The 15,331-nt window shown below is 37.5% G+C and overlaps 1 protein-coding gene across 3 annotated transcripts in view; it reads right to left on the bottom strand.

Moving 5' to 3' along the window:
- BRIP1 (BRCA1 interacting DNA helicase 1) overlaps positions 1-15,331 on the bottom strand; it is a 66,108-nt gene that overhangs the window by 50,498 nt on the left and 279 nt on the right. For 2 of the 3 annotated variants that reach the window (XM_087752294.1, XM_087752291.1), the window contains exons 2-10: positions 14,873-15,088; positions 13,225-13,353; positions 12,286-12,397; positions 11,619-11,813; positions 11,196-11,323; positions 10,153-10,290; positions 3,535-3,828; positions 2,821-3,042; positions 2,126-2,325 (exon numbers count right to left, since the gene is read on the bottom strand). In XM_087752294.1, coding sequence (XP_087608420.1) covers positions 2,126-2,325; positions 2,821-3,042; positions 3,535-3,828; positions 10,153-10,290; positions 11,196-11,323; positions 11,619-11,813; positions 12,286-12,397; positions 13,225-13,317 — 1,382 coding nt within the window. In that variant the 5' untranslated portion in view covers positions 13,318-13,353; positions 14,873-15,088. The remainder of the gene's footprint in view (positions 1-2,125; positions 2,326-2,820; positions 3,043-3,534; positions 3,829-10,152; positions 10,291-11,195; positions 11,324-11,618; positions 11,814-12,285; positions 12,398-13,224; positions 13,354-14,872; positions 15,089-15,331) is intronic. The other variant, XM_087752293.1, reaches the window with a different exon arrangement.

The following is a 15,331-nucleotide window of genomic DNA, read 5'->3' as shown; positions in this document are numbered from 1 at the left end:
ATGGTTTTGAACTGAAAATTGGTGTATGCAATATATTCAGGAAAAGATTTAACGAATGTTACAAACATGCCTTCAATTCAAGAAAGTATATTTGCTCCTTCCCTCCCTACCAGAAAATCCCATTGTTGTTACAGCTTACTCCATTGAACAAAGTAATTTGTCCTGGTAAATCTGCACCTCATCAGGAAAGCTTGCCAGTATACCTCTATTGTTATATCTCCAAATTCCTCAGAAAGGTCATTTTAGCACCTCTGTGGCAGTAAGCCCATGCTTAAGTGCTTTCTGGAATGAGGGCCCAAGATCTTTATAACTGAAATAAGATTTTTCTAATTACCAATGCATTTGGCAAAGCCATGTCACTATGCAACAGCATTTTACCAATTACTGGCTATTTACACCCAGTCTTCTGCTTTCCAACAACTGCTTTTTATGCTGTTGGCAGATTTGCCAAGACAATCAACCTTAGTTTTTCTGATAAGGTTAAAAAGCTTGAGGGAATCACATCTCCAGCCATGCTGTTCTCATCTTTTCTTAAAATTTAGCATTGGAAATATCCAAGGTAGGAGAATTAGCTTCTGCAAAAACGAAAAACAAAAGTCACTTGTCTCTGTGACACATAAACATTAACTCTCAGAATAGAGAAAGGATAGGAAAAATGGTGAACTCCTTGCTGTAGCGTACTCCGAAGCCCATTTCACCAGCCACTAATGCAACAAAATGACGATTTGACATGCACTGAATCAGAGTTCAGTTAACTTCAAAGCCACTTGTATCATTATTCACTTATATTCTGCTGACTTTGTTGTTCAAGGCTTCATTAGCAGTGTGTTTCTGAACTCCTTCAGTCCCTGGATCCCTCAAAAGAAAGGTTCAAAAATTAAGGGCTACAGAGCTGAATTCCAAATTCTCTCATGATCACAGACTCTTCTGACTTTGTTTCAATTTTCTCGTGTTCCCACTCCACCCAAAGGACTTCTGTCCTTGACCCCTTGTTTCCTTCCCTCCTTCCTGAGCTTCTGCTCCCAGTCCATTTCCTTTTGTTCCATCCCCTCTCATGATTGTCAACTTCTGCTCAGGTCTTCCCATTTGAATTGTGTCTCTATAGTTTCTGGATTTTACTTTCTTTTTTTGCTCTTACTACCTTTTCCTCTATGGGCACAGAAAGAAGCAGAGAAGAGAACATTTTCTGTTTTTTCAGCTTCTTTCTGCCTTACTGATCAACTCTTGCTTTCAAAACCACTCGCCCAGTCATCCGTGTTTCTCTGTCCACTGAACTCCACGATTCTTTTGTTCCAATAAGGCAGGTACTAAGAGATTCGGCACATCCTTGATTTCAATTTCAGCACAAAAGCAAATCATTAAAACCACACTCCACTGACATAGTCCCAGGAGAAAGAATGATCAGTAATTCTAGGTGGACAACTTTTGCCTGAGAATAATCAGAAATTCAAAGAGGATTGAGCATGCTCTGTTCAAAGAGTTTGCTACCTCAATTCTCTAAAGACTTCAACAAGTCTCTTCTGAGAATTTGCATGTACCCGAATTTTTCAGACCCTTGTCTCTTTGCTCAAGTTTGAGTTGTTTCACAGGGAAAACAAAGCGCATGACTGATAAATTCACTTTCAACTATGAAGAATCTGTTCCAAGCAGATTCCAATCAGATTCCAACCTGTTCCAAACACTTCCTGTCCAAGGTTCTGAAAGCATTTTATAAATGTGAACTACTGAGTGCTTTGATAAAATAATGCTATTACTATCTGTCAAATAAGCAAACAGAAGCATGTGAAAGATAAAAATTATTTCTCTTGGGTACAATTTTCATACAAAACTTCACAAACTAGGACAGTAATCCCCATAAAGATCAGCACATCATTCAAGAGCATAACTTTTCAAAACAGAATTTCAAGGCCTCCCTTTAAGACAAGTTGTGTTTTGTTTTGTTTTTGTTTTTTTAAATAGATCAAACCCCTCTGGATTCCTCAAATGAATAAAAATCAGGTGACTGCATAGTTTGAAGTATACCTCTGTTGCATTAGTAACCAGTAAATTGCATCAGCAAAAGGAATCTACATGAAATTTTTAAAAATGCTAATTGATATAAGGGAATTATAAAGAGTTGCCTTACTTTGTCAAAGAGCAGCACACAGCCCGAAGGGGCTCATGATCCTTCTGCCTGATGTTGTTATTGACCATGAGATCTAGCTCTTCTCGAGCAGCTCTTAGTTGACTTTCTGTAACACCGTAGCTCACTGACTCTCGAGCACAGTCCTCAATATTATGGGCTTCATCTAAAATGACTACTTGGCCTTTTAGGTTAATTTCCATCTAAAAAAGAAAATCATTATCTAGTAAAACAGAGTGAAAGACATTAATGAGAAACAGCAACTAACAGGATCCTGTTAAAAAAAGTGCACATTCTGCATCACGGTGTGAGCAACAGAAACTTTTCAGCTTTTTGACCCAATTTCTGTAACCTAGAAAACAACCGGGGGGGGGAAGCCTTATCTCAGCCCGGATGAATATAATCGGAACCTACTACACTCTCCATAAACCAAATAATTGTGAAGTTTGCAAGGGTTTCTTTTCCACTGATTGAAAAAAACGTGACTGATCAGCTAGCATATGAGACCAGTGAAAGCATTACTTGGAATACAGAAATGCTCATTTGAGGGGGGGAGAAAAAATTCTTTAACCCAGGAGTTATTTTGTAGATAATATTTGGGATACAAATCAGATTTCAGTTGACTGCACCCACTGAACATTATGTTTCTAACTTCCCTTTAACTTCAGTTATTGCAATCTTCTTACAAATATACTTACGCTCTCCCGTATCTGCGGGTCTAGAAGATAATTATAAGGACAAAATACAATATCTGCGCCCACCATGAGTTCTCTGGCTGCAAAATATGCACAGGCACGAAGCTTCTTTCCCAGGCTCACTAGATCTTCAATGTCCCAAGCCTGATACATCCTATGTGCAGACTGTAGGGCATGGTGTTCACTGAGTTTATGAACACCATGATAGTAAAGACAGGACTTGCCCTAAAAGCAAATAAGCGCAGATAGTTAGTGGTTACAAAAAATAATGAAAAACAAGTTAGCTTAAATCCTCCAAGTTGTTATGTGCATCTGACTATTTCCTGGAAGCATTTCTAACAGCTACTTTTTATGTCAGATAATAATGAAAAACACATCATGTCAGAAAGAAAACAGGCAAATCCATGTTCTTAAAATGTACGTCGATAAAGGACACTTCTTTCTTCCTCATTTATAAAACCAAAGACATTTTAAGACTTACTAAGAACATTAACCTAGCAGTCAAAAATATTATTCCTACCATCATATATTTTTTCAGCATTGATAGTGTGTATCAACATTTTCTAACAATTAATATTTAATTTAAACCAAATTATCAGAGGTATTTAACCAAGATAGTATAAAGAAGTCAAAAACATTACTCATTCCAACTGTTCAACTGCCTTTCATTTTAACATGTTTAAATGAATGCTCATTTTCTGAAACAAAATTACTCACATGTTTTCCTTCCAGCAATTCTACACACATTTCGTTCCTGTTACTACCACTATTAGATACCACTGGATGAATACAGGTATAATCCCGGCTAGAAAGAATTGTCATAGGGACACTGGAATACGCTGTTCTCTTCAACTCTCTAGTAATCTGGGATATTTGCTTGTGTGTTCGTGTTCCGAAAAATATTTTGGGAATGAACGATCGATCTCCATTTTCTTTCTTCTTTGTGTGACTAGTATCTTTATCAGTTTCTTTTCCAGAAGAACAGGAACACTCAGTGCAAGGACCAGAAGACTGCAACCCAAACCAAAAAAAGATTAACAAAATCCCGCATGCTAGATGAACACGCTAAATCCGCTTATGGTCTATTTAGAAAATGCCCTCTAGGATAGTTCGAGATAGCCTGTTACATCACCAGGCTGGCCTATCAAACTGCAAAAAGTTTAAAAATGTTAAAGCATACACACCGTGTCCTCATGCCTGAAAAATCTTAAAAAAAAACTTCTAGCAATCACTAGGTACAACTTTATCATAACACAATCATAGAAAAAATTATTATTCCAGTGGAGTATTTACACATGAATAATGCAAATAAACTTCTCGCATTTAAGCTTCAGTATAAGGACACTCCTGTTACAGAACAAGAAGCGTCCAGCACCTTAAATGAAGAAACCGTGGGACCAGACACCCAAATTAAAATACTGAGTACATTTTTTCCTTAGAGCAAGCAGAAGAAATCTGGACAGTTTAAAGAAATCTGTTTGCAGATAAAACAGACTACAGCATATACTCTCCATTAAAAACATGTTTGCTCTGCCATTATGTCAAAGGTCATCTAGTAGCTATGAGAATAAAAGACAAAATAGGGAATAATTCTAAACGGAACCTAATCCTGTAAAATATTTGTTAAAAGACAATTTTTTTCTTCTTGAGAAGCACCATCTTTCATAATATAAAATACTGGAAAAACTGTCATGAAATTGTAATAGTGTGACAAGACAGAAGGAAAACAAAATAACTCATGAGTAACCATGTCCACACACACCTCCCGTAAAAAATAATTCATTCTTCTAGTGTAAAAGATTTTGTATTTGGTTTTCAGGTGACAGTGCAAGTAACAACATGTAGTTGCCCGCTCAAGTACTCTTCCCTCCCCTTTTAATTGTAATCAGTAAGATTATCCATTCTAAACAAATGCTAAGTCATGCCGTGTGTTACACCACAATTCTAGGGATCAAGCTGCCTTTTAGCCTCCACTCTGAGGAAAAGCAAGTTCGTATCACCCTTAGTCCCACTCAGCCTTGTCCGCCATTAAATATTACAATACATGATAGAATGCATGTAAATGTAACCCTTCTGGAGCTGTCACTCACTGGGATAAAAGGTTCACTGATGTGCCAAATAAACAGGCCCTCAAAGCAGATAAAGTTACGCCCATGCTGGAATTGTTACATTCCCCTCTCAGGTTGCCAGTAACAGCAGATTTCATTACGGTGTGCTGCCACATTAAATAGCCAGTTCCAAATATCCTGCCTTCTATATTGAATAATTACTTATTCACTGAAAGGATAAAAAGAAGCGTTATGAATGGGGCTCTTGTCAACAGCGAAGCAGGAAACAGCTGACATATGGTATATGTTACATATGTGGCAATACTCAGCTCGGCTTGTACTCACACAGAAAACTGCAGTGCAAATTGTACCTTGATATTTCTATCATCTATATTATGTTTTGCTCTTTGAAATAATGAAAACCACATCACCATGCTAACAATTAATCTAACAAACAGTTTACTTACTGTGTAGGGCCTTTTAAAACATGTTTAGCTTTTCATTCTAATTCAAGTCAGATTGTGTTTTCAGAGGTAAAAAGAATACACAGAATTCAAAGATGATACCGTATCACTAATACTTCATTGCCAATGCTAAGCTTCACATTTAGTTTGCCACATAAAAGTAATAGAAAAATATTAGGACCAATCAGGCATCTATTTTGCAAAAGTTGTTTTAACAACAGGAAAATGCAGTTCAAATAAGTACATACATAAACATGAACAGAAGGCTCTTCTATGATGGGTTTAAAAAGCCAGGTATAATTCTTCTCATAAAAAGAATTAAGACTGTTCTTATGTGTAAGGCTTATAAATTATGGTATTTTACAGGTGGCCTTAAAAGTTTGTCTTAAAAGGTTTAAAATTGGTATAATACTGGCTTTAAGAAGCACTTTACCCAGTATTCCAGTTTTAAAATGTTACCTTTAACTTCAAAAAAAGTTTTTTAAAAAAAAAAATCAACATTGAGAGTTGTAAACTCAGACTGCTTTTATAGCAACTAGTATGAGCACAAAACTGCCTGTAGTAGCCATAACATTTCTGAAAGCCACAGGCACCATTAGCACAAAATACATAAATAAATAAATAAAGCCCTTTTGAAAGGTCCTTATAATGAAGAGAAACTTTAAGAAAATGGTTAAAACATAGCTTAAAAGTTGAGTTCTTCATGTTACGTGCCCATTATTCAAGTGTGTCAATTTGCACTTGAATTCTTTGTTATCCTTTAGAAAATGGTTTGGCCATCTTTAATTTTTATTAAAACCAAACTATTTTAATTCTATATTTCTACAAAAATAATTTACTATTGATATCACATAGCAAAATCTAACGTGGTGTTAATCTCCCATTACTACAGCAAAAGGAAAGAGAATACTCTCCAGCTGAACAAAGTGATAACTCCAATACGGCAGTTCCCATAGCAATGTTGCCTCAAAGTACAAATTTTTAGACTTGTAACACAAAGATACTCGTTATACTATAATAAAATTAGAAAAAATGTTTCAATTTATTTATGAAAGAACTGGGGGGAGTGAGCAGAAATAATTAAGACTATAGAAAACTATTTCATAATACCCTCTGGCTTCAGAACTAAACCTGTTTTCAGCTGTTTGAATCTGGGATATTTTCATTTGGGAGAGGGGGAAAAAAAAGATACTCCTCTACTTTCTGCAGTATTTAATCAGAAATATACAGTAACAGACGCTGTTAGAGATCAGATACCAGACTATATGGACCTTAGGCTAATTCAGCTTGGTTTTACTTCTGTCAGGGGGTAGATAAAACAGCCTATCGCATCAATATTTATACGGCAAAAACGGGGAAGTCCGATTAAAAGAAGAATAATGAAGTCCAGCAACCTGTCCTACGTGTAAAATAAAGCTAAACAAACACTGAGGCTATGATCTTTGAAACACGAGGTAAGAGGAGTTCTTCATATCTTCATCTACACTGCCCGGTTAACAAAGCCATCTAAATGATACAGCAGTGAATACCTCTTGTGTGAAATATCACACAAGCACAATCTAGTAAGATATCAGCAGTGACATTACCAGAGCTTTTCAACTATTCCTTTATAAGCTCTCAAAAAGCACAGTATTCTGCTGCTGCTGCAGCCTCTTGATTAAAGTACACAAAGCAGCTGTTTATCCTCTCACAGTAACCAGCAGGTGAACCCGGTTCAATATTTATCACAGGCTTTCACAGATCACTGCTAACCAAGCAAACGTTTTAATTAAGCTGGAACTTGCTTCAAAGAGCTCATTCAAAATGTCAATCAGCGGGAAAAGGATCAGATACGGTGTCAGGTGAGAGCGTGTAATACAAATCCACAACTTTCTTCATCCCATCGCGGTAAATTAGCCTGTTCTGGAGTCCAGACCCTGATTGTAACAGGCTGCCAGTCTCCTGGAATGTGTAACAGAAGTCACTCAAACTCCATTGTGAAGGTTGTAAGCAATATGTTAAACTGCAATGGGCTAGCACATTAAGACAGATTCTTTTCACAGTTGTTTTTTGATACCCCAAGTGTTTGTTACACTGCTCTCCATTTACTGTTCACTTTTTTTACCTAGTATAAATGGGGATTCCTTAACCCAGCTGCCCCAGTTTCTCAGACCGTACGCTTTGACAGAAGTAACCAAGAGAGTACCATAAGGGTATAATTTCTCATTTAAGCTCACGCTAGATTCTTGCAAGAATTAACAGCAGAAGGACAGAAATGGATTCCCAGGCTGAAGAACAGGCAGTCACCGTGGGCAGAAGACCCTCACCCACTGGATCTACAGGTGGTGGTGTGATGCAGCAATGCTGGGCAGCACCTCTCATGCTCTTATAACCACCAACCCATTCCTTCTCTCGGGCTATGAAAAGGAATATTTGACAGGGAACTAACTCTGCTTTAAGCACAGGATTGACTACAGTAAAACACAAGATATACAAAGGGAGGGTTCTCTCATTGATTAAGAATGTATTTTCATTGCAGTATTGTATCATCCTAAATACATAGTCCATTATGATGTGTTGAACATGACCTCAGCTGACTTTATTTCATAAGCTACACTAGAAAAGCATTTTTATACCTAATAGCCTATGCTGTGATGCTCTTCACATCTTAAACCTAATGTAGTTAAGCTGCAGAACTACTAACAATAAAAAAGGCCTTACTTTCTGCAATTGTTTCTTGATACCAGACAAAGTCTCAGGCTGCTAAAGTAAAAGTTCATCACTGGAAAATAATATCTTATTCTTTCATTCTTAAAAAGAAACTTTTTTTTACAAAGAAATAAATATTTCTTTCTTTCTTAAAAAGACGCTTTAACAGAAATTAACATCTATTTCTCCTTAGGTTGCTTCTTTCTAAAGAAGTAGTAAACAGTATAGTTGAATAGTATACTGTACTGTCAGACCCATGGGTAGCACATTATAACACACTCATGTACAGCTAAACTACTGTTACAAAAATGAAGTTTTCTTAGAAAATCACATTATGATTCAGTATTTTATTATTTCACAGTTAGTTTATCTATACTAAAAGTTTTCAGTTTTCTTCATTACATGAAATTTCTAAGTTGTAAATCAAGTTTTTCAGATACCCACACCAAAGCACCAAAGCAAATTTTACAATCAAGGAAGGAAGGAAGGTCTTTTTATTTGAAAATCAACAGCACACTCTGCTGGCCTTTGTATTTCAAACTACCAGTTGAAGTTCAGTGACACAAAGCATTTCAAATCCTACTCAAAAATCTACGGAGCTTTCCTAAACTAATAAAAATTACTTCCCATGAAATGACCTAGAACACAGATTCACTTTTGTCAAGAAAGATTTAGCTCCTAGTGTCTTAAAGTAATACCAAAGCTTTGGGCTTCTTTAGTGTTTACAAAAGCATAGTATCCTGGAAAACAGCTCTTGAAGTTAAAGCATACAGCGATTAAAATAGCAGCTAATTTAGGACATAAAAAGAGCCAAGTGTTGTTGGAAGAGCTGGAAAGATGCTTGAAACGCTTGTTGAAACCAAGCGTGTTTCCAAACATCCATATAAAACCCTGTACTTGGAAGCTGAGTTACCTACAGATGGGTATTACCATAAAACAACACAAAAAATACATTGGAAAGGGAGAAGGTTCTTTACCTTTTGAAAAAAGAAAGTAGATTTCTGTACTGGAGAAAGAAATAAAGGTCAGACCTTATTCCTTTCTTATATTTGTCTCAAACTCATACAATTTCACGATTTCAGGGCGTGCTCCTATATTTTAACATTGACAAGAACTATTCTGTCAGAGTCTTTGATAAGCATTCATGGGAACTACATCACTAACGTAATTTGGGATCTGACATCTCTACGGCCTCAGATTTCTTCTTCTATTGGTTTTGCTTCAACAAACTTTTCTGTAAAATCAGTAAGATTCAAACACCAAGAAATGCAGAAAATGCGTAGCAGAAAGCTGCAGAAACAGCTGCATATTTGTATCTCAACTTCTTATGTGATACTTCTGCTACGGAAAGTGCTCATTTAAAAAAAAAAAACAACAAAAAACCAAACCAAAACAAAAACAACAAAACAAACAGTGAAACACAGAAAAAAACCCAAACCCAAAACATAAATCTATCACCGTAACACACAGGATTTTTCTTCTTAATCATGTGCAATATTTATTACTCATTTTTTGTTATAACATATTGAAAGGATCAGCTCCAACTTTCTCCATACTACTTTTTTAAGGTCTAAAAGGCACACATGTTAATATTAAATGTTGTCTTCCATTTACTACATATTCCACAAAACAATGAATGGCAAGTTGAACAAAATCTACAAACTCTGATGCTACTTAATTTCTTCCATGTCATAAATCTACTATAAATTGGAATATAACACCCAGATTTATACCTGCTGTACAATTGCTGCCACATATTGAAAGTTTACAGGCTGAATTACTCGGCCAGATTCTGTGCTATTGGGGAGCTACGCTGTAAAAGAGTTCAGCCCACTGTTTAGAACAACTTCCACAGAAGTAATTTACACCTTGCAAACCACATTGGTTAGACCGCACCACTAGGAGTAAAAGCCACTGCAAGTTCTTGCTATTGATAGTGACAATATATTACTTTAAAGCAACTTACATGCTTGGGAACCTTTACATTAGGCTGTAACGCAGCCGAAGGTACAGTGTTTTCTGACACTATATTAAGAAGCTGCATTTCATGCATAATCTCTTTACAGTAAAGTATTTTTTAAAAATTGTTCTTGAACTAACAGTCCTGATGTAAAAGATATTACTGTATTACTTACTGTTTGGGGAGAAAAAGTAGTGGGTTTCACACTTTTTTCAGAGTGAACAATCAGCTCTCCATTTTTTTTTTGACGATAAACTTCTAAAGCATCAACTAGCTGCACTCCTTTTGCAAAACAATGACGTTTTCTAACCTGCTGGGGGAAAAAAGTACCGTGTTCAAATACACTGGACGGAAGTATGTGCTTACAGTGGCGGTCAGTGGTTTTGTTTCAACCGTTTTCAACTGAGTCTGTTTCAGTAACACAGTGCATCACTAATATTCGTTAACAGTTTAACCAAATCTAAATCACAAAAAAGTCATTTGGGAAAAGCTATAAAGTTTTAGTTACAAAATTCAGTAACAACAACAAAATAACCTGTAATTATTGCTGAGCTTTTCTTCTTTAATTTCCCACTGTTACAAAACTGATAGAAGTTACAATACTATATAGATATAAGCAGAAAACTTCCATAACTAAAACAAGAAATAAATTCAAGCCGTATTGATCTAAAAACTGAAACAAAAGTAACCATCTGAGCAATACTCTAAAGCAATGTAAAAGCTATTTACAGTGCACATCTGAATACAAGTACTAAGTCATGCGATACCAATACTGACACAGATGAAAACATTACAGAAATATTGCACTCTACATACTAGGCCAGAGATAACTACATTTGACAGGATATAAAACAGAACTCCAATACAGTCACAGTATTATTTGTGTTTCTAATACATATTTGCAAGAGCACTTTCAAGTCTAGAATCTCATACTTTGACTTAGTATTACAGATCAACTGGGGATAAATATATTTGGGGGATATTAGGTGTTTAAACATGCAAGATGTAATTTAGGACACGGTATTATGAACAACTTAGTGCAACAATGGACTCCTTTGTAACAAGTAACAATAAAAATGAACAAAAATCTGTCAATCTAAACTATGACTGTGACACGACTCAAGTATTCTCTATGCCCTTCTCTGAAATGTTGATTGGTATTTGACAGCTCTGTTGAGCTACGCCTGGATTATTTTACTTCCAATAAACTTTGCTCACCTGCTGCTCAGTTTCTAAAGGACGAATCCTTTTCCTGTCTACTTGAAAATCATCATTCTCATTGTCACACAGAGGTAACCTTTTTTTGGCAGCCAATTTTGAGGCTAGCGTTTCATTTCCCTTACATCCTGTAATTAAAAATAAAAGAAAAAAGTATGTCCACTACTAGGAATGCATTAAATAAGGGCAACATTTTAAAAATAGAATTTACTATAAATACATATGATGTAGGAAATAGTATTAGTCATTTCTAGACCCATTAACCACCATTTCCATACAGATTTCCATGCAGGGCAGAATCACGTATTACTCTGCTACTACTATGGTAAAAAAAGTCCCTGACTTGAAAGCAAAAAAACTGACATCACTGGCTACGTGTTTTACTTCCAGAACAGCTTTTCAGCTGCCTACGTATGAAGTTACCTGAGTTTGTTAGCGGGCTTCCAGGTTTTATGGAACTTCCTGTTTCATAATTATTAAAAGAAGCAGCAGCACCATGATTCTCGCTTGTTGCGGCCTCATTGCTCTTAGATTGGGAATGACACATACAGCGACATGGCGGTGAGGTCTCCGGCTTTCTGTCTTCCTTTTCATATGATGACGTAAGCAGTGATTTCTCTAAAGGACACAGTCATTTGTCTTCCACTAAACTCAAGACTATACATGAGAACTAGACTTTGAAAACAGTTAAGATGAAAGCTTTTGTTTAGGTACCAGTTATAAACCCTGTGTCTCTACAAAGCCCGAACAAGCTATCATCACCCTTTGAAGAACTGCAGTGCAAAGAACTGTAACAACTTGCAAAACTGAAAAATCTCAATTCTATCTGCATAACTGCAATCCACAAGTATTTTCTTTCAAAGTTCCAACAGCCATATAATTCCCTTACAACAACAGGTAGCTAAATCCATCTCAGTATTACTGGCTATTACTGTTTTATGTTGCCAATAAGGCTACATGTACAATGGTGGACAAAGACCTGGTTAGATTCCTGAAACCAAATGTTTAAGGGCTGATAAACAACAACAATAATTCATTATACTATATTTTGGTAAGAAAAACTGGGCAAACAGACACTAAGACAACTTACCATACAGAGACTGCTGCCATGACAGTGCAGAACAAAGCAATGCCAAGCTTTTGCCACTTCCTGTAGGGCTCTCCAACAAACAGTGTTGCCTGTTATTTAAGCCCTTAACAATCTTTAAGGAGAATAACAAGAACAAAACCAGAATTAACAGGAAAAAAAAAGCCCAAAGATGATGCCTTTAGCAAAGCTATAAATACCTTCTAAAAATAGATCAGGACATCTGCTGTCTTGTTAAAAAAAACCCAACCAAACAAAAAACCAGCCAATCAAACAAACACCCCCCCCAACCACCTTTAATAATAAAAACAGGTCAACAAGCCTTAGCTGTATTTCTCTCAAGAGGAACATGACTCTCTAGCAATGCTCTGAGGTTCACTTACAGGGGGCTGTGAAATACTTACCTGCTAACAGCGATACCTGATGGGGCTAGCTTGCTTTCTCGAGTCTTACAAAACATTGAAAACATCTGTCAGACAACCAAACCATTTGTCCCACAGAGAAAAAGTGTTTAAAAATGGTTAATGCTGTTTAAAAATATTTAAATGTAAAGTGCAATAATTAATTTTAAAAAACTCTCCAAAAAGTGAAAACTTATTGAGATATTACATTGTTTAAAATACAGATGTTTTACTAAATCCTTCTCTCCTTACGTACTTTCAAGATTTCTATTACAGTATATCTAGTTAAATAATCATTTATATTACATAACACATAACTTGTTTCTTAGCATAAACGTTCACAAATCCAAAATGTACTTCAGCATTCCCTAGTCATGGGTCAGGTATCATTGTACAGCACAGAGAAAAGTAAGTTGCATAACAAATGAAATTCTCAAGATATTGGAGGCTCTGAATTGAATATGTTATTTTTCTAAATGCTGATAGGTACTGGAAAACATAAGCTACTAGTTTAGCAAACGTTAATGTAAGTTCTACTTACGGCATTCATCATAGCAAGTTGTGAAGGGTAAGCCTTGCAAGGGAATACGATCTTCACTCCCCCGATAGTATATTCGGACACATCAGAAGACATTGCCACTTTTTCCTCCCGTTTACTTCAGGTTTAGAACTGCAATAAAAAAAGAGTATTAACAAGTCAACACTAACAACCAGGCAAAGCCTGAACCAACTTATAGCACCAAACAAAACCAAGCAGAAACCGCTAATCTCATAAGGGTGCTAAGCAGCTCAGGATATTAACAGAACCGCATAGAGGAATTTATACTAGACATCATCGGTTCAGACTCCGTCCTTGTTACAAACGAGAGCAAGTTGCCACCATCTGATGAGTAACATCAGCAATTTAAATAAAAGTATGATGAACTGCACGCATCATTTCAGATTCTGTTTCTCAGACTGAATATTGTTGGGATAAGAACCCAAATCCTTGGGGGAAAAGTATTTTAGGATATTTAATAACTAAAACCAGCCAGTTTTTCAAATCTGCAGGTCCATTAGCTTGAACTCCAAGAGGGTGCAAACTACAAAGAGTTGACAACAGTAGCTCATACTGTTCATTTTATAACAATGAGAAAATAAAATTGGACACTGACTTTAAAAACAAGATGTTTAAAAACTAACACTTTTCTTCCACAAATAATACAGTAATTATTAAGGGGAAAATGAGGTGTCAGTCACTTTACTATTATGTGAGTATTATCTTGTATTTCTCTCACTCTGGATAATAAAAGAAAGCCAGTTTACCTATCATGCTAAAATGCTGAAATTATTGAATTAAAAATACTGAAGGGGCACAGATGACTTAAAAAAAGGACTACATTTTTAAAATGACACAGAGTTCTTTTTCTTATAGGTTTTCAGCATCTACAAAATAAAAGAGCAATTTTAAATTGGCAGGTTGCCTTTGATAAATTAACTCACTAACCTGTGCCCTCATCTGAGTTTAATAAGTAAACATATACGTGAAAAAAACACCAATGTACGGCATGGTTCAGCTTCATCATCAATTTTCTCAACAGGAAAAAGAAATCCTAGCAAAAAAAGGTTGCTAATATGAGTTTACATCCTACCCCTCCTTCTAAAAATGTAACCGCACCCCATTAAAAGGCTTTTCCCTAACACATTCGGGAGGAAGGGGGTCGCTCAAACGAGCACTACTTTGAATTGAGCTTTGCCCAAGAAAAAAGCAAGCCCCCGTCGGGGCGGTGGGAAGGATTCAACACCAAAGGGGGCTGGAGGCGGCACCGGCCCGGGACACCGGAGGGACCCTTCGTCCCGCTCTGCTCTGCTCTGCTCCGCTCCGCCCCGGAGCGCCTCTGGGAGGACCGGGGCCGCTCCCCGGGGAAATCCCGACGCCACCTTGGCCCTACTCTAGCTCCAGCCCTGGGTAGAATTTTTCTGCCTCGCTGCGGCCGAGGGCAGGGAGCGCTGAGGACGCCGCTGTCATTCTCCTGTGCGTGTCGCCCCGCCCCAGCCTACACAGAGGCACCTGGCCGTTTCCTTTATCTTCTTTAAGAGGCAGAGGCCCCCCAGAAAGTCACTTTCCTCCCACCCTGCAGGAGCCCGGTCCCCTCACAGCCGCGCTCCGCCCCGCGGGAGGCGACAAGCGGCGCCGCGCGGCCGCTCACCTCAGGCAGCGGCGGCCCTCTTCAGCGTCCGTCCTTCCCGCCTCCGCCCCGCCGCCAATCAGCTGACAGGAAAGGGCCCTGAGCCGCCAATCAGCAAGCCGCAGACTAAGCCGCTCCCGCCTTCCACCTCTGCGCTATTAGAACCAATCACGGAGGGCCTTGTTGGCTTCCGGGCTGTACTCGTTGCTGGGCAACCACGCGTTTACCGTGGGGGAACTGTATTGCAGAATACTTCAATACTTTTTATTCTTTACCTTGTTTTAAGCATAGTATACAGAAAACAGTGTCTTGGGGACTAAAAAATGAATAATTATTTTTAGTAAAGTCAGTAGCTTTTAAATACCGCCACGCAGGAGAGGCCCTGGAGGAGGCCTCGGCCCCTCCTGCTGTTCCCACCCCAGGGGAAGCTTCCCTCAGCTTCAACTGGGTGTAAACCTGGAAAACTTAAAATTAATACAG

Source organism: Nipponia nippon, unplaced genomic scaffold, assembly GCF_047370975.1.
Source record: "Nipponia nippon isolate SJK-2023a ecotype South Korea unplaced genomic scaffold, ASM4737097v1 scaffold_15, whole genome shotgun sequence".
NCBI classification, from domain to species: Eukaryota; Metazoa; Chordata; class Aves; order Pelecaniformes; family Threskiornithidae; genus Nipponia; species Nipponia nippon.
The sequence above is the reverse complement of the archived record's forward strand: the minus strand, read 5'-3'. Positions and strand labels throughout refer to the sequence as shown.